Here is a 23,803-nt window from a genome sequence, read left to right as displayed (position 1 = left end):
AAACATCAAACTCATGACTATATATTCATTTACAGAACAAAGTACCTTTTAATATCTTCCAAAATGAGCTTACTTAAGTTATAAAGGATCACTAATAGCAGGGATTCATTAGGAACATGCAAAATTCAAGGCCACTCCAAAATCATAGGAGACCACCGGTCTGAAACAGCCTTCAAGGCTGGGATACAGGGCAACAGAAGTACCCTGCACTTAGTTCCCAGCAGCTGTAAACTTCTATAGGAATATTTTACTTTCTTACAAAAGCAAGCATCAAACTACTTTCTTAAAAACAAATTATGAATAAACAAGTAACACACAGGCACACAGACTTATTTACTCACCTGTGACAGGTGGTAGACTGGGAGGTAATGGGCCTGGTGGAGGCACCGGAGGTCTCAGATTCACCGGTGGTGGTGTGAGAATTGGGGGAGGTGGGGGAAGGCCAGGAGGAGGTGGTCCTTCAACAACAGGAGGCTGCGCTGGGAAAGGCAGCATGCCAGGAAGATTCACATCTTCTACAACTACCGGATCACTTCCATGATCAAAAGGGCACATGTCTCCTCTCATACAGAAACCCTTTTCTGTGAGGAATATAGTTAAAAGAAATAAACATGAGTTGGGCATCAAGGTAATAAAAGTAAGATATTTCAAAATAGGCCTATCTTTGGCCAGAATGTGACTGGGTGGTGGAACACAGTTTTTCTATGTGTGAAACCCAGGGTTGAGTCCCCAGCACCAGAATAGAAACAAGAGCATCTTTAATATTGAGTATAGTATAATCAATCCATAAAGAGCTACCTACTAATTCATAATAATTTAAAAGTGACCAATATTATGGCTAACATACATTCTTAAAAACTATCACCGGGGGCAGAAGAGATAGTACAATGGATAAACCCTTACATGCAATCTGATCCTGGTTCAATCCCCAGCACTGCATATGGCACCCTGAGTACCAACAGCAGTGATCCTTGAGCAGAGCTAGGAGTAAGCCCTGGGCACTGCCAGCTGTGACCCAAACTCCCACCACCACCACCACCAAAAGATAACCAAGAAACAAAAACAAAATTAAAATGAATATTCCTGGCTAGCAAAATGATATAAAACTTGCATGTACAAATACAGTCCTACTTTTGTCATTAAAAACATTTCCCTAACTTAAATCTTACGTAAAACTCTTTAAAATATGGAAAATAAATATAATCAAAGGCCTCACACATGCCTTCAAGTGAGTCTTCTCAACAAATTCCTTAACTCAGTGGAAATGACTCACTCACTTAATTACAAAAATACATAAATAAATGCTACTTTCATATTTATGTTTAATAGTCATTGGTGACTTAAAAGGGTTTCAATATTGACAAATTTCAGAAAGAGCTTAAAGACTTACTTTTCCACTTTCTATAAGTCTTTGCATAATCCTTTACAACTTAAAGGTACAGAATAAAGTCACCTAGAAGTAATTAATTCACTACATCAAGAAGCAACTGAAAGCCTTACCATCATAGTCTCTACACCGCTTCTTTGGCATAGGTGGTCGCACATATGAGTTATGGTCCACTTGGTCTTCATGAAATTCAGACCAACTTTCGGTAGTGTTATTACCATGATGAGTAGGAGCAATTACTGTAATCGTGCTGCTCAAAGTAGGTACAGGATAGTGACCAGATGAAATATTAGGTACTGAAGAGACTGGAGTATAATTGTTTTCTAATGGATCTGTTCTATCCAGGTCATATTTAGGTTTTACCAGATCCCTTTCTGCAATAAAATATAAATGGCTTATAAAACTATACACTATTTTTTAAAATATCCCAGATACAAAAAACAACAGTGATACTTTAGCTATTCAGAGAAAATGTTCAAAATCAAACAAATTCCACTTTTAAAAGTATTCATTAAATATACAATGTTCTAAGAGAAGCTATTTATGTCTCTGCGATATAAACTACACTATAAAACCACTTATTGTAACATGTATTTTTTTCTTGGAGTTGTTTCAGTAAATATATTTTCCTACTTTTGCAGCTTAGTATAAAGTCAGTCCATATGTAAAATACATACTAAAAATGTAACTTATTCAATGAACATTTAGTTATCCATCTAAAAACCCTAAAAACTAGCTCATAAACATGTCAGAATTACACAGTAGATTATATTTTGTAAGCATAAAAGAAATATACAATAGTTTATTATAATACACATTAGTCAGAGAAGGTGAGAATGAATGAACCAAAAAGGTAGAAAAATGAATTTAGGAGCCAGAGATATTTGCATTGTACATGGCAGACTGGCATTTCAATATCCAGCATCTCATATGGTCGCCAGAGTTCACCAGGAGTGACTCCTGAACACAGAGCCAAGAGTAAGTCATAAGTACTGCCAAGTGTGGCCCAAAAATAAACTTTTTTTTTAAAGAAAAAAACGAGTTCATATTAAATATAAAGAAATTAACTTGGCTTTTATCAGATGGTCACAAGGAAAGAAAACACTATTAAAGAGTAAGTGAAGAGTCAGAGAGATAAAATAGTGTGTTGAACACTTGCCTTCCACTCAGCCAACCTGGGTTCGATTGCCAGCACCCCATATGGTCCCTGAGCATTGCCAGGCATGATCCCTGACTGCAAGCCAGGACTAAGATTTGGGCATGGCCCACAAAATAAAGTAAAAAATAAAGGAATAAGTGAAGAATGTGCAGCAACATACTATACCTAGATCACAGAGGTAAATAAAAGAAAAAAAGAAACTGGGAGCCAGACAGATAGTATGGGGTTAAATGCAGTAGACCCTAGTTTGTTCCCTGGCACTGCCCAATCTCCTCTACTCCACTGAGCACTGCCAGGAATTACCTAAGCACCAGATACGGTGCAAACTCCCCACCGACAACCCCCAAAATAAAAAAAGTGTAACAGAGAAGTTACAAAGCTTATACAAAGGCCAAGACAGAAATACCATTTCCTCAAGACTAAAGGTAACAATGAAGACTGTAAGGGTAGAAAAAGTCTAAGCTTGAATAAAAAGTGTCTTACTCAAAAGTGTCATAGCTGTTTTATTGCCTGCAATACCTTCCTTTCCATAATATAGATTGAAAGAGAAACTATACATGCTGGAAATGGCATGCTCTTATAAATACAAAAATCTGAAATGCAATTTTTTTAATAGTTTTTAGATAATAACTGAAACATAATTATTTGAACATAAAGTACACAATTCAGGGGCAGAGAAAAAGTTCAGGGATTTAGACATTTGCTTTGCACATAGATTACACTGGTTTGATCCCTGGCACTGCATGTGGTTCCTCCAGCACAGCTAGGAGTGAGCCCTAAGTACAAAGCCAGGAGTAGCCACACAGTATTCTCAGGTGTGGCCCAAACCCTCCACTACAAATTAAAGTATACAATTTCATGAATTTTAACCTATATATATATATATATATATACCTGTGAAACTTGGCAATGCAACATGGAACATACTCATCAATCCCAAGAGTATCCCCTTTTGTAATCCACCCAATATCCTTGAAAATAACTGGTTTTCTCTCATAATTTGCTTTTTAAAAATGTTTATATAAATATACACTCTTTTTTATCAAGTATAATTACTTTAGGACATATCAATGTTTAATGTATCAATACTTTCCTTCCTTTTATTCTCAGAAATTGTACCACAATTTACTTAGGTTTTGGCCATTAGAAATCAAGTTACTATTATCACTTAAGTATACGTCTGTGTACAGAAATATACATTTATGTCTTCTTCTAAGACAAATAAATACCTAGAAAAAAAGAATGTGTTAGGTCATCTGGTAGGTGGGCACTATTATTTTAAATATTCTGGCAAAGTATTTTCCAAAGAGTTCTTCAGTCTAATCGACATTGAATAAAATCAATTTTTTAATTTTAGTCATTCTGGTGGGACTGCACTAAAAATGTAGTGGCTTACTTTCATAAAGTGACATATTTTTGAAGGATTCACTTGGAACACAAAATCTATCAAAACAAAAAATGACGAATACACTGACAAAAATTGAAACAAATTTAAAGCCCTCAAATACGAAGGTTTGCACACACACAAGGGCTGGGGATATTGCTCAATGACAGAGCAACTGCCCCGCACGTGAAGCCCTGGGTTAAGTCCCCTGAGCACCAAGCCTCCAGCTTTAAGGTATGGCCCCCAAAACAACCAAAAAATGACAAAATATACAGATATGTGGATTTTTACCCCTGCTTCGCGTCCTGCTTCTGCTTCGTGTTCTGCTTCTGTCCCTATCCCTATCGCGAAGGCGCTCTTTACTCCAGCTTCGACTCCGACTCCTGCTGTAACTGCGACTTCGCCCTCGTCTTCTATTGTATCGGTCTCTGTAAGAGTCTCTTCGAGGAGGGTTTCGGTCATAATCTCTCTTGCGGGAACGATCATCTTTTTTCCTCTCATCACGACTTCTAAAAGAAATGTAAGATCAGAAAAAGTGATATTTAACCACTGATTATTCTTTTTCCCCACCATCAGAATACAAGTCTAGGAAATTCAGAAAACCAATTATTGACTCTATCTCATTCATACTGAAAAAAAAGAACTTCAGTACTTAAAGGATAATACTTTGAGAGGAAAATAACCTTTTCCTGGTGTTTAGTTTTACACAGCAAAGCATCTCTGCATTTAAGCCTCTGTAGAAACATCTCACAGTATGTATTATTGCCTTGTAAATAATCTTTTAGTTTCTTTTTTGGGTTTCACCTGGAGATACTCAGGGTTTACCCCTGGTTCTGTGCTCAGGGATCACTCCTGGCAGGCTTGGAGGACCACACAAGGTACCAGGGATTGAACTCGGATCAGCCATGTGCAAGACAAGTGTATTATCTACTGTATTATCTAAGTGTACTACCTACTGTACTATCGCTCAGGCTCCTGTACATAGAAATGAATCATATTCACCTTACTATAAATGTATTTGAAGCCTTAATGGGAAAAATAATTTTGCACGAAAAAGAAATGTCGGGGGGTGGGGGAAAGACAGAGAGGTAGGCAGAAGGTTTCCCATTAAAATTGCACTGGCCTTGGGGCTGGAGCGATAGCACAGCAGGGAGGGCATTTGCCTTGCATCCGGCCAAGCCGGGTTCTATCCCCAGCATCCTATATGGTCCCCTGAGCACTGCCAGGAGTAACTCCTGAGTGCAGAGTCAGGAGTAATCCCTGAGCATGGCTGGGTGTAACCCAAAAAGCAAAAAAAAAAAAAAAAATTTTCACTGGCCTTTAAATCTGATAATAAAAAATATTTGCCAAGCATTAACTCAATTTTCACTAACAGAGCCTACAAATCCCAAGATCTATATATTCTTGGTAGGGAAAGACCAATTGATACTTTGTTTCCTAAGACAAAATGAAACTTATTTGTAACCCAATGTAAAAGATATTCAAAGTTTAAACATTCAAATAAAAGATAATCATGCTACACCAGTGGTCTTCAAACTCCAGTTCACTGACTGGTTGTAGAAAAGTTGTAAACACTGGTTGGCTGCCTCAGTTTTCACTGCCACGTCATGGGCCAGTATGCAGGACAGCTGCGGAGGAGCAGATATAAAAAGGTTGAAGCACATCTGTCTAGACAGTGAACATCAATCAATCAATCAAACAATCACCTGTTTTCTCTGTATCGGGAACTTGACTGGGGAGGACTATGATTTAGTCTTCTGGAAAACTTCTTCTCACGCTCTTCTTCTTTCGTGATCTAACGAAAAACAGTGTAGTGTTTAACATGTTGTTCCTTGTAAGGTCACTATTTCAATGACCTGATAGAAATTAAAGGATCGAAGCTTCTAAAATATTCAAACAAAATAGATTTCTCTTTTAAGTATAATCATTTAACCATTACTTTTCAATCCTCAGTACCACAAAAGAAAAAGAAAAAAACATGCTTGGTACAAAAACTGAAAACTTGACTAGTGAAAAAAAAAAAAGCTCATAAATTCTCATTCTTTATTACATCAATAGTGAGACATTTAAAGCATATAGCGTAAGTATGATGCATTAAAATTAGCCAAATCATGAGAGAGAGAGAGAGAGAGAGAGAGAGAAGGGGAGAACAACTGAGAAAACAATACATAAAATAAAATTCTCCAGTTTCTCAAAGCAGCGCAGAAGCTATATATATTCTCCTTTCTAAAAAGAATCTAAGTAGTTATATAAAAAGCAATCTTGGAAAGCATTCACTTCATTAGCCTCAAATTATCTGGGCCGCAATTGTCCCTGCTAAACTGCCTAGAACACTGATTTCACAAGGACATAACAGCAATTCCACAAGGATATGAGTAAGCGTTACTAGAAAATCAGAATTTAGAGAATAAACAAATTCATGAACTGCTGAATCAAGTTTTGTAATCTACGTATTATTTATATACACCCCCACAAAAAAAATCTATTTACATTACATGATATTCATTTGTTACTTTCATCATCTGAAAAATACATTATTAAGTCTAAAGGAAAAACTAAAATCACAACTACATCTTCCACCATATATGAATCTTTTAATAATTACAAAAACTGTCATTTACTGAGAACCTACTATTTTTCATATGCTATACTAAGAACTATATTATTTTCCTACTCTTCAATAATCCTGTGTTATTTCCAATTTATAGCTGGGTAAACTGAGGCTCAGAAGTATTTTCAAGGTAGTTAAGCAGTAAATGGTAAGTTAGCATTTAAACCAAGATTTGTTTGTCCAAAAACTAGGCTCACAACAGAAATATAATAGTTTAATTGTCCAGAACTATTTTTGCTTGAATTACAATCTTTAAACATCACATTAAAGAGATTTAAACTATACGAGTCTTTTGGGGAAAGAGTCGTACTCTTCCCAAATGTAAAAAGGCAACAACTTCAAAACCTATTAAAGTATGAAGTTATTTCCACTCCCCCATAAAGGTATTTTTATTTGACTATCTTAAAAAAGCAGACCCCAGCCAAATGTGTGTAAAATAGAGTGAAACACATCTGTTGTCACTCACTAGTTTCACAGATCACAGGAGACAGTAGTTCATACCTTTAAGGTACTGTGCAGAAAAGATTTTTTAAAAGGAGGTCTTTGAATATTATGTTTAGAGAGGCTGGGTTGCAATTACTGACATCTGTGAACTTTAATTTATAGAGGTTCTATTCCTAAAACAATACAGTCCATTCTGAATAGCTGCGTTTATCCCAGGAATCTGGAATTCTGTTATATATTTGGCAGAAGGAACCTATGTAACCAGTCCTAAATTAGAACTCTCGGCACTGAGTCTCCGAAGAACCTTCCCAGATCAACACATCGTCACTACTCATTAAGCAGATCCTCTATGGTTGCACTAACATGGGCGTCTGGAAGCTTACTCCTGCTTTTCCCCAGTTTATTGTCCCTCAGGCCTCACACCATGGACTCCCCCCCCAACCACACACACTTTGTTCATTTTACTTTATATCCTTCCACTGGCTTTTCTGGGGCTGAAGAGATGGCACAGGGTTTAAGGCACTTGGCTTGTATGTAGCAGACCCTGATTTGTTCCCCAGCACCAGACATGGTACCCAAGCAGCATCAGGAGTGACCCCTAAGCCTTGAACATGGCAGGGTGTTGCCCAAAATCCAAAATAAATTAAAAATTTTTAAAGGGACTTGACTGGTTTTTATTTGCATCTTTTCACTTACTAAAATATGGAGCAAATTCAATACCCAGCACCATATGGTTTCCCAAGTACTAAAGGGGACAACTCTGGTGGCCTCCAGCACCATTGGGAAGGTTACCTCCAATATAGATATTACAAGAGAACATACTCTTAAAAAAAGAAAAAAAAAAAAAAAGAAAGAAATCACAGTGAAAAATATAACTATATGTAGAGTCCCCTAGGTGTTTGTACTTACTTAAACTATCAAACCTGACAGTGATGTTAAGTACCCCTAAAACATATTCAGGAAATAAAACTCAACTTAATTATTGCTTAATACAGTTTAAAAGAACATATAAAATTTTATAGCAATTATGATTTCAAATTGATAAATATATTAAAAATCATTCAATATATAGATAAGTGAATGGCATGTGAATTACATCTTATAGCTAAAAAAAAAAAAAAACACTAGATTTAAGACAAACCCTTACCTCTTCTTTTTTTAAATCTTTTTCTTGGTGCTGAAAAAATTCTACCTTTAAGCTACCCGACGAAGGTTGCTCTGGAGGAGGTAGATAACTTTTTGTATTCACAGCATCAAAAAGTTTTTCCACAAATATCTGTGTCTCTAAGAAGAAAAAATTTTTAAAAGGAACAAAAACTTTTAAATACATTAAATTATATTTAAGATATCAATTCTCCACATTCACACATTAATCAACATGACCAAATATACCTTCACTTTTTAGAATCCACTATACTAAGACCAATAGCATAGCAACCAATATGCCAAGGCACTTAACCCATAGACCTATTCACGGCACCGGGTGTTGGAGATTATATAACCCATAGACCCATTCATTTTTTTTCTTTTTCTTTTTAAATTTTTTAATGAATCACTGTGAGGTACAGTTACAAACTTACAAACTTTCGTGCTCACTTTTCAGTCATACAATGATTGAGTACCCATCCCTCCCTAGTGCCCAATCTCCATCACCAATGTTCCCAGTTCACTTCTTCATGTGCTGGGGATTATAAGAGTCAGAGCCTCTGGACTAGTAACTGCCCTTCTTTGTACCAAGCCCAGTATGCCAAGCACAATTATAATTATCTAGATATTGACAAACATTGAGAAATACTGTACTTGATTAATGGTTTTCAACCACAAGCCTGCAGACTGATACCACTTCACAGGCATAAACAAGTTGAAAATACAGTGCTAGACAACATTCAAAGTTGTTTCCTATGTGGTCCTATCTTAAAAGTTTTTATTCATTTTCTTAAATATTTTAGTATCAGTAGATTAAAAATGTTTCATTTTGTACAGCAATATCTATACATATATATGTATATCGCGATAACGGTCCTCCCGTTGTTCATCGATTTGCTCAAGCGGGCCCAGTAACGTCTCCATCAAGAGACTTGTTGTTACTGTGTTTGGCATATCGAATACATCACAGGGAGCTTGCCAGGCTCTGCCGCGTGGGCAAGATACTCTCGGTAGCTTGCCGGCCTCTCCGAGAGGGGCGGAGGAATCGAACTCGGGTCGACTATGTTGGCTGCGTGCAAGGCAAAAGCCCTACCGCTGTGCTATCGCTCCACCCATGTATATAATATCTACAAAAATTAAAATGAGGGCCAGAGAGATAGTCCAAGAGGATGAGCAAATGCTTTTGTATGCAGAGGGCCCAGGAGTAATCCCAGGCACTGCACAGTCTTCTAAGCACCTCTGGGGGTACATCTGGGCAAAGAGTGAGCATAAAGCCTGAGCACTGCCAGGTATGGCAAAAAAACAATAAAACAAAGAGAATAAAGAGTAGCCTACTGAATCTGAATCAGAGAAGAAATTCGCATGTCACACATCTAATAAGGGGTTACTATCCAAAGTAAAGAAAGAATTCAGGGTGTCAGAAAAACAGTCACAGGGGATAAAATGTGCCTGCCTCAGGCTGGAGCGATAGCACAGGGGGTAGGGTGTTTGCCTTGCACGCGGCAGACCCGGGTTCGATTCCCAGCATCCCATATGGTCCCCCGAGCACCGCCAGGAGTAATTCCTGAGTGAAGAGCCAGGAGTCCCCCTTGTGCATCACCAGGTGTGACCCAAAAAGAAAAAAAAAAAAAGGAAAAAAGAAAAAGCCTGCCTCTGCATGCAGCTAATCTCAATTTGATCTCTGGCACTGAATTGAGTCCCCCCCAAAAGAATGCACTGAACTTGACAACAAAAATAATTTTCAGAGAGACAAATTTTAATATATGAAAAAATGCTCATCACCACTATATACCATGGGAAAAGGACCACAGTAAGCGACCACCACACACCTAGGAGAATAGATTACATCAAAAGCAGAAATAATAAGTTTTAGAAAGGGTACAGAAAAAAACAAATCCTCACACACAATTATAGAAATCAACACCAATGCAAACATTTTGGAAAACATTACAGAGCTCCCTGAAGAGTGAAAGACAGAGCAACCATATGATCCAGCAATCCCACTTTTGTGTATCTAACCAAAGAACATAAAAATGTTGACACAAAAAATTACACCCATATTCTATCAAATATGGAGCATCACTACATGCAGCCTAGAGGCCCCTGAGTACTGCCAGGTGGCCTGGATATTTCCTGGCGCCACAAGGCCCGAGCAGTACAATGTTCACGGCCCTGCATTGAACTGCTGGGCCAGATGACTAAGCATTGAGGAAAGGATTGAAGAGAGGAGGTCCCAGGCCGAAAGAACACCATGTGGGAGCCCAATTCCGACCCTCCCCCCACCAAAAAAAAATGTGGTACATTTCAAATTGTTAAAAAAAAAAAAGGAAGAAAAACAAACTTTTATAACATTTGCAAATAAGTGGAAGGCAATTAAGAGAAGTTAACAGGACACAAAATAAGTCAGAAGAAAAGTACTGGATGATTTCACTTATACCTGAGTATAATATAAGGATATGAAAACTGATGAACAGATAAAATAAAAAGACAAATTAGAAGACAAAGATCATAGAACGAAGGGGGGTGAGGATAAATGGTGGGGGAAGAAAACTAAGATGAACAATTTAAACAAACAAGGATGCTAATAAAAAGGTTCTCATTTATAGTTAAAAAAAATGTTAATTTAAAGGAAAAAGCTAGTGATATAATTAATTCTAGTACTGCTTATTGATCTTAGCTAAAATTTGATCCTGAATTCCTTTAATACCTGTGGACAGTCTTAATTAATTTTTAATTTTATTGAATCACCGTGAGATAGTTACAAGCTTTCATGTTTGGGTTACAATCACACAATGATCAAACTCCCACCCACCAGTGTACATTCCCCACCACCAATATCTCCGGTATACTCCCCTTTCCCACCCTTCCCCTGCCTCCATGGCAGACATTATTGCCTATAATCTCTCTCTACTTTTGGGCATTATGGTTTTCAATATAGACACTGAGAGGTTATCATGTTTGGTTCTTTATCTATTTTCTGCACACATCTCCCATCCCGACTGATTCCTCTAGCCATCATTTTCTTAGTGATCCCTTCTCTATTCTAGCTGCCTTCTCTCCTTTGCTCATGAGGCAGTCCAAGAACAGTCTTAATTTATTAAATGACATATATTATTGTACTTTAATACCAAACAATTTACCTTTTTGAAGAAATACATCCAGTTGATCTATGCATAATGCCTTTAACTCTTTTTCACTTTTGTCTTTCTTTACCAAAGCAAGGACATATTTTGCTAGAGCTGATGGATCTGCGTCACAGCTAAAGGGGGAAAAAAAACAATGTTGAAGGAATTAATTCATCAATAACAGTGTACTCTACAAATTCCAGTTACAAAATGACTTTGTAGGGTATGATAAAATTATAATATATGTAAAATAAAAAATTGGCTCATGAACCACAATAAAAAATATTTTTCTCCTATAAAATTTTATTCTTTATGCTTTTTGGGCACACCCAACAAGGCTCAGGGCTTACCCCTGGCTCTGCACTCAGGAATTACTCCTGGTGGTACTCAGGGGATCGACCATATGAGATGCCGGGGACCAAACCTGGGACAGCCACATGAAGGCAAGTGCCTTACCTGCTGTATTATTGCCATGTTTCCCCTCACACTAGTAATGTATTTAAAATGTACATAGATTTTATTCAGCATCCTCCAAAACATATGTATTAAAAATCCAATAAGCTATGGTTAAAAGCAAAAAAAAAAACAAAGCACAAATATCAAAATATCAAAAACTAATATAATATGGTACTTATAAAACAAAGGGTTTCCCCCCCAAAAAAATAGTCAGGGAAATTCTGAAAGCACACGCAATAAAAGGAAAATGTAAAAAATCACAAAGCATTATTATTTTATCAACAGAAAATATGTCTAAAATAGACACAACATACATACACAAGTTTAGATTTCATAAAGGTTACATTCTAATCAATAAGAACAAGATTACACATTAAAGGTACCAAGTTAATCTGGCAATTTCTTACTTTTTGCATTCTGAGCAAAACCCAATGTGCTCAGGAGTTATTTCTGGGTTTAAGCTCAGAGGTCCCTCCCAGTAGTGCTCAGGGTAGCTTTCGGTCCGGAAACCAAACCCAGAGTAAAGTGTATGTTCCAGTTCACTGACCACCATTTTCTAGGTTCATTGGCAGCTATTTTTTAAGCTCTTAGGTTGGAGATATAACATACTCCATATACAACACAAAACTATAAAAATAAAAAACAACTGCAAGACGGATTCTGAAACTGCCTAAAATTAAGAGCTTTTAAAATTTATAACCACTTATTCACAAGAGTAATCTGATTATATGAGTAAAAAGTTCGACAACTGAGAACAGAAGTTAACCAAGTCCTACCCTTAGCACTGGATGCCCGCCTGCCCAGCAGTGCTAAGTGGTCCGTATGGACCCTGAGCATTACCAGGCTGAAGAAACACCAATCTGGCCCTGTCAAGTATTGCCATAATGTCTACCAGGCTCCAGGCACTGATTCAGAGAGTCCTCAAAAAATTAATAATAGAAAGTAAAATGGAGGAATTTTCACAGGAGAAAAGAAATTATCATTATCACAGGAGAAAAGAAATTATTTTCAGATGCAACTATATTGAGTAATAAATATACACAAGTATAAACATATAGCTGTTTACTCATGGGTTGGGGAGAGGGAGTAAGGTTGAAAATGGGAAACTGGAAGAAACAAGGTTTAGAAAGTTTTTGATACCCTGAATCATCTCCATCCAACTTAAAAAAAAAAAAGCCAAGTCACTCTTTTCAACTAAGTTTAAATTATCTAATTAAAGATGACTTTGTCACTGTCACTGTCCTCCTGCTGTTCATAGATTTGCAAAGATGACTTGATTGGCTGCAAATGTCATTCTGTTGAGAAGTGAATGCTTTGTATGTGCAAGGCCCTGCAATTTGATCCCCAGCATAAGTCACAATATATTAAAAACATTGTAAACCAATTCACTATTTTTTAATTGAAAAAACAAACTGAGTCACACCTGGCAGTACTCAAGGGTCACTCCTAGTATGACTCTGGGACTATTTGGTGTGTTGGGGGACAGAATATGGATTTGCTATGAACAAGACAAGCACTTCCACTTGTTCACTATCACTACAGCCCCTGCAAGTCTTTTTATTTTATACAAGTGAGAAAAAATAAAATAAAAGCAATAATTAACTACTTCATACCAAGTTCATACCATGACTTGTGCTCCATACTTTATGTACTTTAAGTCACTCTCCATTTACTATAAATTCAGAAAATGTTTAAGCAAACTAAGACAAAGAAATCTACAAAACCAAATTTTACTCTAAATTTCTTATTCCAAAGTTCTCACATTCCAAAGTTCACTACTACACTAAATTGTCTCTTACAGTAGGTTGCCCAAAAATCAGCCCTCCAACTTACTTTTTGCTGTGAACCTCCAGTTACAGCTACCAACTCCTATTCAACACATTACTCCTAATAAAAATCGACGCTCTCCCCACCTCCCTATCCTTAGCTGACAGTCAAGTAAGGTCTCCTGTAACTTACCTCATGCACTCACCACCCTCCTTGCCTAACTTTTGAACTATTTCTAACTATTTCTAGCAGTCTCTAAACAATTGCTAAACCACTTTTGCTTCATTTTTCTTCCACTATACTTTCTGTGGGATCAGTCTGGCAAAATCGCAATCTAAAATCAACTTTCCAGCTTAGAATTAATTTCTTGGTAACATCAAGACAACAACTTCATTTCATGCCAATGATAAAAACTATGTTCAGAAAATTGAGTTTCCAAGGATACAATAAAACTAAGAACTTTTAAAAATGACAAATTAGGGGATTATCATGAAAATTAGAGATGACTACAAATGAGCAGTGGCAGAAAGAATGCTTAATATTTGGAGGGGAAAAAACATAAATATGCATGTTATGACAACCTTTGATTCATTTTCACTGCTCTTTAACAAGTTTTAACTTATTTTAGCTCTTAAACACTGGATAGATAGTACATGTTCCACTGAAAGTTCAATGAAGAACATATTAATAAATGTTAATAAAGAATTCATGTATGTTCAACTAGGAAATGCTACAAGTCTAATACCCAAAAAAGATCTCAATCCCTTCAGTTATCTGGAATTTAACAGCACTTTAGCAGTATCAGAGAAATAAAAACAGAATCAAAACAGTAAAAACTCTTTTTTTTAATTTGGCAAAACATGATTATAGAAGACTCAAAAGATATAATTCAAATATCTGTCATTTACTTTGCTTTATAAAACCTGCAAGGTTAAGTCTAAGCGTCAAAAACAAAACTCTTTATTAAGAAACCAACACGGCATTTATTATATGCATATAAAGCTCTTGCATGCACCCTTTAAGAGTGGGCTCTATGTAGTGACTTGCTTCTTAAGAGACTATGCAAAGGTAATGGGATCTGTCTTCTGAGAACAGATCAAAACAAGGAACCATAGGGTTCTCCACATACTTGCACTCTGGAATCACTTATTATACAAAAAGCAGCTATTATAATCTAAGAAGGCTTCAAGCAGCCTCAGGGATAATATCATTTGTGACGAAATAAGGGTTTTAATCAATGGAGGGTGGAGGGGGGAACTGTGGGGCAGACACAGGACAAGGGACAATGGCTTAGGTCTCTTATTAGTTTTAATATTAGTCTCTAAGTGTGAGCCTGGAAATCCATTCTACAGTTCCAATGTGAAGACTCACAACACTCATCAACAGCTTAAACACAATCTCAAGAGACTAAAGAAATACCCTTGTAACTGGTCCAGAATCTCTGACCCACAGGAATGACAAATGCTACTATGCTAAGCTTCAGAGTAATTTGTTACTGGACAATTATAAACCAATCTTCCTGACAGATGTACTTCTATAGAAAACAAGTAGAAGTGCATTATAACCTAAACAAATAAGAAAAATTCATTTCAAAGGTACTTGCAACCTGTTTTTCTTTGAAATTTACTTCATTATACTATAAAAAGTTCAATATAGAACAAATGATTGATGGTAATTTTTTCAGGTTTATCATGAGTATAATATTTAGATCTGTGATGAAATGATCATATTAGTTTCCTCAAAAAGCACTTTTGTCTGGCAACCTGGTAAAAATGCACTAGAGAACATAAAACAACATTCATACATAAAAAATAATCGGAATTTATCACAGTCAACTAGAAAATAACTAGATTTTGAGCTAAATATACTTTAATTTCAGGGCCAGGGAGACAGTAGTTGCCAGGGTGCTTGTCTTACACATGGAGAGCCCATACTCAATCCCAGCATCCTTGATGATCCCCCGAGTCCTCCAGGAGTGATCCGTGAGGTCAGAGCCAGGAGTAAACCCTGAGCATCATCGGGTATGGCCACGAACAAAACAACCAAAAAACTAAACATACTTCAGTTTCTTGGAAATTACTGATATAATGCTAACATGGTGTTAGACTGTTTTGTTTACTGTTCATAAATGAATTCAAAGTCTCTACACTGTCCAAATGCATATAATTTGAATAATAGGTTTAACTGCTGCACTGAATTTTAAATGGTAATTAAATAGTAATGACCTTTCAAAAGATTCAACAGTCATTTGACATTTCTCTTAAACAAATCTAATCAATTCCTGCTCTATTATTTTTTATGAAGTGCCATCTGCAGCAATGCTCAGGTACCAGAATGGAATTCAGCACCACACATGCCAGGGACATTCACAGATCCTATTATTTTTCAAAATTAGATACCTTTTAAGACTGCCAAGGGTGGGGGGGGCTGGAGAGATAGTACAGTGGGTAGGGCACTTGTATTGCATGTAACTGAACCAGGTTTGATTCTCGGCAACTTATATGGTCCCGCAAACAGTGCCAAGAGTAATCTCTGAATTCAAAGCCAGGAGTAACCCCTGAGCATTGGCCAGATGTGGCCCAAAAAAAAACAAGAAAAAAAGGGGCGAGGGTAGGAGGTTTGCCACGTTGACACGGCTGATCAGGGTTCAATTCCCAGCATCACCCACACCCTGTCAGGAGTTATCACTGAGTGCAGAGCCAAGAGTAAGTCCTAAGCACTGGCAGGTGTGGTTAAAAACCATAATAAAAAAGAAGAAGAAACTAAAAGGGGGCAAAGGAGATGTCTCAGTGACATAAAAGCAGCAAGTGTTTAAGGCCCTGGGTTCAAACTCTGGTATATCAGGAACACATGCAGGCAATCAGGACAGCTCTGTTTGGGATTCCCAGAAAGAAAAGATTAGGAAGATGGGTCAGTTACTTCAAAAGTGAGGCCGGGAGTTCAATCCCTAGTGCCACCATATGCAACAAAGTGACTCAGACAGCCTGGGGAAACCTGACACAGAAAGGATTTAAAAAAGTAAACTGAAATGGTGCAGTTAAAACAGCTCAAGTAGGAGCAGAGACAGTTCATGCCTAGTATGATGCCTGGCACCAAAGGAGCGTCACCTCAGCCCTGCCCATTGTGGCCCTAGTGACCACCAGGCACTGCACGGCCTGCCAAGCCACAGCACTGAACCGTGAGGCCTGCGCTGCTGGGAAGAGCTCTGCAGAGGGTGTCCCTGACTTTAAGCAGTGAATTAAAATGCTAGCAGCAAAAACTCTAAGAATAACTTTCTGATTCAGTTATTATAGTATATTAATTACAACTCATGGTGGGGAGGTGGGGGAGTTGAGGGGTGATAGTTTGACCAACTAGTAGAGCTTAAGGGACTTTGATTCCAGAGGTTCCAAAAATCAAACCAGGCAAGCACTTTAGCCCTTGTATTCTCTCTCCAGTCCCTGTACACACAATTTTATAAAATCAATAAAATAACTTACAAAACAAATTACAAAAGACAGAATTCTTGCAAAAGTTTCTCAACATCTTCTAGAGTAGTGCTCAACCGTATTTCCATCCATATTCCCCACCTTACCGACTGGTCCCCTAGTCTCATGCTATGAGTGCCCATTTATATGGTTTCCACCTGTTGCCCCCTTGGAATGCCCTGGGGGCGCACAGGGCACCTCATGCTGCCTGACTGAGAAACACCATTCTAAAGCAGAGGCTCCTAAACGCATATGGCCGAACACCTCTTGCAAGAGAATAAACAAACCATTCAGTATGCCCTGAAAACCCGCCTAAGCACAACCAAGTGTGGCACAAAAAGGCCCCCCAAATTAAAACAAAAAAAACTTTTACACTACTGAAAATTTGCTACCTAAAAATAAATTACTGAAATAGAACATTAGATAAAACAGAAATATCAAATAGTACACCATTCAGTTAATGTCAATACAGATGTTAGTTTTAGCAAAATATACTAATATAAAATGTCAGTAGTCTATATGAGAACTTGCAATTTTCTTTTCAAGTATTCTAAAAGAAAAAAAGCAGCTGCTATACTTCAGAGGAATCAGTTCAAACAAGCAAAAACCAATAAAAGCCACAATAACATAATAAATCAACAATATAAACATTAATTCTAACTGCTGAGATTCAATTTAGCTGTAAGGCAGATTACTTTTTAAAATATTAGTCAAAAGTTAAAACTGTAGAAGATTATTATTTCACTTCTAGGAGCAAAACAAGTAGCACTGGAAGACAAGTTCTATAAAAAGTCAAAATTTTTATTTTAATTTCACTGTGTTTTGCTAATCAAAAAGCACATACTTGAAAATTACAAATGAGTAAGAAGTAATCTGAATCACAAAGTTTAATGATTAAACCAAAAGTTATGAATCAGGGTGAGAGGCAAAAAAAATGTGTTCTCCTTTCTATTTGTCTGAATAGCACTAACACGACTTTGTCTAACACCTAGAAATGGTAACTTACTGTGCAAAATTAGTAAAAATCATTTAAACTTCCTAAACAAAATAAAATTGGGGGTTCAGTTATTTTAAAAAAGGAACTGTCTCACTGGCAAGCAAGACTGTTTACTACACCAGTTGCCACTGTAGATGATAGGTCTGTGATTTGAATTACATGTCAGAGCTAAACATAACTATGCCACCATATAGCAAGCGTTCTGGAAACGTGTGAAAGTAGGTTGAAATTTTTTCTGATTCAAAAGAGATAAAAAGAAAATCAGATTTTTAAATGTTAAAGGATGAAGAAAAACACTGTTAACAGTCACAGATTTTATTCCCTTAGAACAGAAATTCCCATTTCTATGCTCCACTTCCTAGGACAGCAAAACCATAATATGCGAGCAAAAATTGATTTGTTCCATTTTGTGTCCACACCCAACAATCACTCCCAGGCAGTACTGGGGGATCTTGTGGGTCAAGAATTAAACCAGGCCTGGCTGCATGCAAGGTGAGCACCTTAACACCTGGATTATATCTCTGGCCCCCAAAAGATAAGTCTAATCACAGAATGCTTCAACTCTGTGTGAAGCATGTGTGCATGGGGACTTGGGAGAATCAGGAATTATAAAATAAGGACATGAGACCTGACTTACCAACAGCACAAGTGAAAGACAGGGTGGAGGAGACATTTAGTACATTTAGTATTTCAACAGAAATGTGATAAAGTATGAAAGAGTTGGAAAAATAAAGTATAATGATTCAGTAAAGCAGAAAAGTGATGGCTAGAGAGGAAACAGGGCTCCACACAGTAAGAAGTGCCACTGCTTCCACTTTTGTCACTTTGTATAAATATATAAAGCAAACTCAAATTTTTTGAAAAGCAGGAGGCAATAGAAATTCGGTGGAAGTTAACTGCTGGAATGTAACTCAAGTTTCATCTTCAGTAATTCTGAGGAGGAACTGGAGGCGGCAGTGGGAATTAAAAATTAAATTTAAATATGTTAACTTGGTAACTTTAGAACACGGATATACACCCACATCTGTTCTTACCAAATTTTCATTTTATATTCAAGGAAAATATCCAATTTGCATCAAAGTCATAGTTCTATTACTCTGTTCTTAGGATTACTCGCTAAAAATCAAAGTTGTTGTAAAACATATTAAAAAATTCAACTGCCAGAATTTACTGCAGAGCTCTACCCAAATGTGGTAAAGTAAGACTTGTATGCAATAATTAGCTACAGTAAAGGTTACTCATAAAAATTACTGCAAATCTATTCAACTACTTCATTCTATAAAATACTACCACCATCACAAAATAAGCATATCCAAACATGGATTTGTAAGAACCATGCAAGCAATTACTGAGAAAACATTCTAATCCCTGCAACTACAATATTGAAAACTACTCAGTTGCCTCATTCCCAAATACTGCCCCAAGATATAGCTGTAAAGACCATGGGGTAAGCACCCAACTTGCAATGCAGCTGACCAAAGCTAGCTATCTGGCACCATATAAGGTGAAACACTGACCAGGGGTCACTCCTTAGCAGAGCCAGGAATATCCCAAGTACCGCTGGGTGAGATCCAACCCCTGCACTAGTCCCCACCCCACCCTCTGAAAAAAAGGAAAAGCTGTGATCCCTTTTTATACTGACAACAGTGGAACTCTAACTTTTGATCTCAGCATCCCTTTCATATTTCAAAGATCAGAAAGGAAGCCTAGAAAATTTTTATGTATAGATCTGTGCTTACGTAAGGTCGGGGGAGCTGGGGGTGGGGGTGGGGGTGGGGCTTGGAAACTGATGGAGGAAAATAGACACTGGTGAGAGGTACCGTGATGGAATCAAGTATGCATGAAAGGGACATAACAGATTTGTAAATCCTGGCGCCTCAATGAAAATGGTTATATGTGTGTATACATATGTATATATATATATATATATATATATATATATATGCGATAGCACAGCGGTAAGGTGTTTGCCTTGCGCACAGATAGCCTGGCCGAGCCGGGTTCCCTCTCGAAGACCCCAGCAAGCTACCGAAAGTATCTCGCCCGCACGGCAAAGTCTGGCAAGCTACCCGTGATGTATTCAATATGCTAAACACAGTAACAACAAGTCTCACAATGGAGACGTGACTGGGCCCGCTCGAGAAAATCGATGAACAACGGGAGGAGAGTGACAGTGATATATATATATATATACATATATATATATAATGGCCAAGGATAGAGCTCAACTGGCTGAAATATGTGCTTTGCATTCAGGAGGCCTGCATATGATCCCTGATACAACATGGTCCCCCAAGCACCTGGGAGCAATGCCTGAGTACTACCAGGTATGGTGTAAAAATAAAACAACAATTTATAACAGCCAATACTAAGAATTAAAACTGCAGGTTTTAAAGAATTAACTTAGCTTTCACAATCCTTTAAAATTTAATATAAAAATCCCTCAGATTACTCAAAAAGAGGAATTCGTAGTGGGAGTTATAAATGGATCTCAGAGTTCATGATGCCACCAGGACTCCCTTTCTACCCTGCTTTCCTGTAAATTCACTTCCTTTTCAAGCAGGCCTCTCCAAATAGTGAAAAAGATAGCTGGACCAATTCTATACTAACATTAGAGACAGGAAAGCTTGAGAAAGAAATCTTTCTTCTCATCCCCAGAATCATACTGGTCCTTGTAAATGCCTCATCTTTTCTAGCATATACATATCCAAGGGACGGGAAGGGCACAAATCTATAACAGAATCACTTGCAACTAAAAAGTGGTGAAAATGCTAGTATCCTCTTGTATGAGAATACAGTCAAAAAACTGGTTACTAGGTTTTAAGTGCTATTTCTTTTCAAACCAATACTGTCCTCCAAGCCTGCCTTTACCTTGAATAATAAAGCACTGTGTTAAAAAAAAAAAAAAAGAAGAAAGAAAGAAAGAAAGAAAAGAAAGAGAAAAAAAGTCAGGAGTAAACTCTAAAACACCTGCTGGGCTTTCAAACTTTTAGTTTAGTGAATCACTACTTTATTCATTAGTTAAGTAATCCTGGGTTAACATTTTATTTTTCTAGGCTTGTTCTGTTCATTTTTAAAACAAAGGCACTAAACCATCTGAACTGGAAAGGTGTTTCACTTTTAAGAATAAAATGCATCAACCTTTATTGCCCTGTCTTTTCTCATTCATTCTCAAGGCCTTTACAATTAATCAGCAAGGGGTAATGCAAAAAATAATTTTCCCACTGGATCTTCTGAGTCACAGGGTGCCCTTATCTCAATACTCACGAACAAACATCAAATTCCTGAGAGGAACAAATGACAAATTCGATTAAACAAATTATTTTATGTATTTCTCCTGAATTGTCATACTTTAAGATATGCATGCCTTGCACATGTGACATGGCTGACCCCAATTCACTCCCCAGCCCAGTACTGTTAGGTAAAAGATCTGAGTACAGCTGGGTGTGGCCTTAAAAAAAAAAAGAAAAAAGCAGAGGCCAGGATGACCACACAGGAATCAGGAGCCTAGTTGATCCCTGGTTCCTCCTGGCCTCCTGCAGCACTGCTTAGGAGCCTTCTGACCCCCACCACAACCAAAAAGATTTACCCTTATTTCCACCCTGTTAACTGATACTAATGGTCGCAGATCTCTTTCTCTCACAGGGACCCTTAGTAACAATACCTACTTTTTCTCCAGAACCAATCATAGTATCTTGAGAAGTGTGTTACTAATTACTGAATTACTAATCACTACATTAGAACCATCTCTCCAGTATGAGTGGCTTAAAGAACTGGTTCCAGGGTCCCCCACCTGGAGTATAGGAGATGTCCAAATCCATAAACAAAAAATTTCATATAACCTAAGGCTATTCTTCCATGAATTTCAAATCATTTCTAGATTACTCGGGTTGGAGCAATAGTACAAAGGGGAAGGCATCTGACTTGCATGTAGCTGCCCTGGGTCAGATCCCTAGCACCCGATATGGTTCCCTAAGTCTGCCAGGAGTAATCACTGAGAACAGAGATAGAAATAAGCCCAAAGCACTGTTGAGTGTGGCCCAAAAACCCTAATATTATATGAATATTATGGAAACAGACATATACTGTATATTTAGCATACTTTTTAATATGAATTACACCTGATATAATATGAATACTAAGTAATCAGACATATTTTATTTTTTAAGGGACGACATGGAAAAAGTCAATCCACTTCAGTTCAGACACAATCATAGCAGAGCTAGCTGAGAGAGAGAAATGGAGACTATTCATAATTGATTAAATCCGTTGATGTAGAACCCACAGAAAGAATGGGCCCACTGTATAGAAGGGCCCATTCTATATTAAATTAGGAGCATATCAATCCAAATTCACAAAGAACAATTCCTCAAATGAAGTCAAATCCAATTATGATTGATATAAAGATGAGCTAACAACCAACCTGGGTTCGATGCCTGGCATCACATAAGGTCCCTTGAGCACCACCAGGAGTAACTCCTGAGTGCAGAGCAAGGAGTAAGCCCTCAGCACAGCTGTGTGTGGTGCAAAAGCAAAATAAAAAATAGTAACAAAGATCTGATCCTTTGTCAAAACTCATTACAGGGTATGTATGATTTGTATAAAAATTTCAGCTGAAAACTACTAAAGTCTAATAATTTGCATACTAAAGTATTAAAGATACATTGATGCCTGCAATTACTCTGAAAACACCAAAAATAAGAGTATAATATGAGATTAATACCCAAGAATAGCTGAGACCAACACCAGGAGGATTACTCCATAGCTTAGAGGCCAGACGGGTATTCTAGAGGGAAGGGCAATTCAGATAGAAAAGGAAGCACCAAATAAAGGGTGTCTGGAGGATCCTCCCAGGAGGGGAGATGCATGTTGAAAGTAGACTATGGACTGAACATGTTTGCCACTCAATGCCTCTTTTGCAGACCACAACACCCAATAGGAGAGAGAGAACAAAAGGGAATGCCCTGCCACAGAGGCAGGGTGGGATGGGAGGGATGTTATCCATGGGGGTGGAAAATGGGCACTGGTGGAGGGATGGGTATTTGATCATTGTATAACCGAAACCCAAGCACAAAAATTTGTAAATCTACAACTGTACCTCATGGTGTTTCACTAATAAAAAAATATATATATATTATTATAATGAAAAAAAAAGGAAATAAAGGAACTTGATTTGAAAAAAAAATAAGAGTATAATAAAATGCTAACAGCCAAACTAAATGATGAGTATGTGGGTATGTTACTATAAAATTCACTCTATTTTTCAATATATTTTAAATTTCTTATAATCAAATATTGTGGGAAAAGGAAAATTAAGCAAAGACAGAGAGGGAAGTCCTGAAACCAGAGACAAGGGACTAGTCTTAGGAATTAAAAAGCCCTAAAAATTAAAAAAGTAGTCTAATAAACCTACAGTAGTATACAATGCCTAGAACAAGCCCAAATATGACGAAGAACTTACTATCTCTTTCAACCACTTAGGAAAAAAAAGGACTATAACAGCTACATATATCAAAATAACTGTATACAAAGTAACTGTGTACTCATATAAGTATGAGTATTGGGCTGGAGCAATAGGACAGTCGGTAGAGTGTTTGTTTGCCTTGCATGCTGACGACCTAGGTTCGATTCCTCTGTCCCTCTGAGAGAGCCCAGCAAGCTACCAAGAGTATCCTGCCCGCACAGCAAAGCCTGGCAAGCTCCCCATGGCGTATTCAATATGCCAAAAACAGTAACAAGTAACAAACGTCTCACAATGGAGACGTTTCTGGTGCCCGCTCGAGCAAATTGATGAACAGAACAGTGCTACAGTGCTACATATAAATATATACATATATGTATAAAAATGAAACAAAATTTG

At 37.4% G+C, this 23,803-nt stretch overlaps 1 protein-coding gene across 12 annotated transcripts in view; it reads right to left on the bottom strand.

Moving 5' to 3' along the window:
• RBM26 (RNA binding motif protein 26) overlaps nucleotides 1-23,803 on the bottom strand; it is a 93,242-nt gene that overhangs the window by 53,353 nt on the left and 16,086 nt on the right. For all 12 annotated transcript variants that reach the window (XM_056110053.1, XM_056110054.1, XM_056110055.1 and 9 more), the window contains exons 2-7: nucleotides 11,272-11,390; nucleotides 8,133-8,269; nucleotides 5,637-5,725; nucleotides 4,222-4,439; nucleotides 1,501-1,761; nucleotides 342-581 (exon numbers count right to left, since the gene is read on the bottom strand). In XM_056110053.1, the coding sequence (XP_055966028.1) occupies nucleotides 342-581; nucleotides 1,501-1,761; nucleotides 4,222-4,439; nucleotides 5,637-5,725; nucleotides 8,133-8,269; nucleotides 11,272-11,390 (1,064 nt within the window). The remainder of the gene's footprint in view (nucleotides 1-341; nucleotides 582-1,500; nucleotides 1,762-4,221; nucleotides 4,440-5,636; nucleotides 5,726-8,132; nucleotides 8,270-11,271; nucleotides 11,391-23,803) is intronic.

The sequence above is a fragment of the Sorex fumeus genome, unplaced genomic scaffold (genome assembly GCF_029834395.1).
Source record: "Sorex fumeus unplaced genomic scaffold, SorFum_2.1 ptg000008l, whole genome shotgun sequence".
Lineage (NCBI taxonomy): Eukaryota > Metazoa > Chordata > Mammalia > Eulipotyphla > Soricidae > Sorex > Sorex fumeus.
This window is presented reverse-complemented; position numbering and strand designations above follow the sequence as displayed.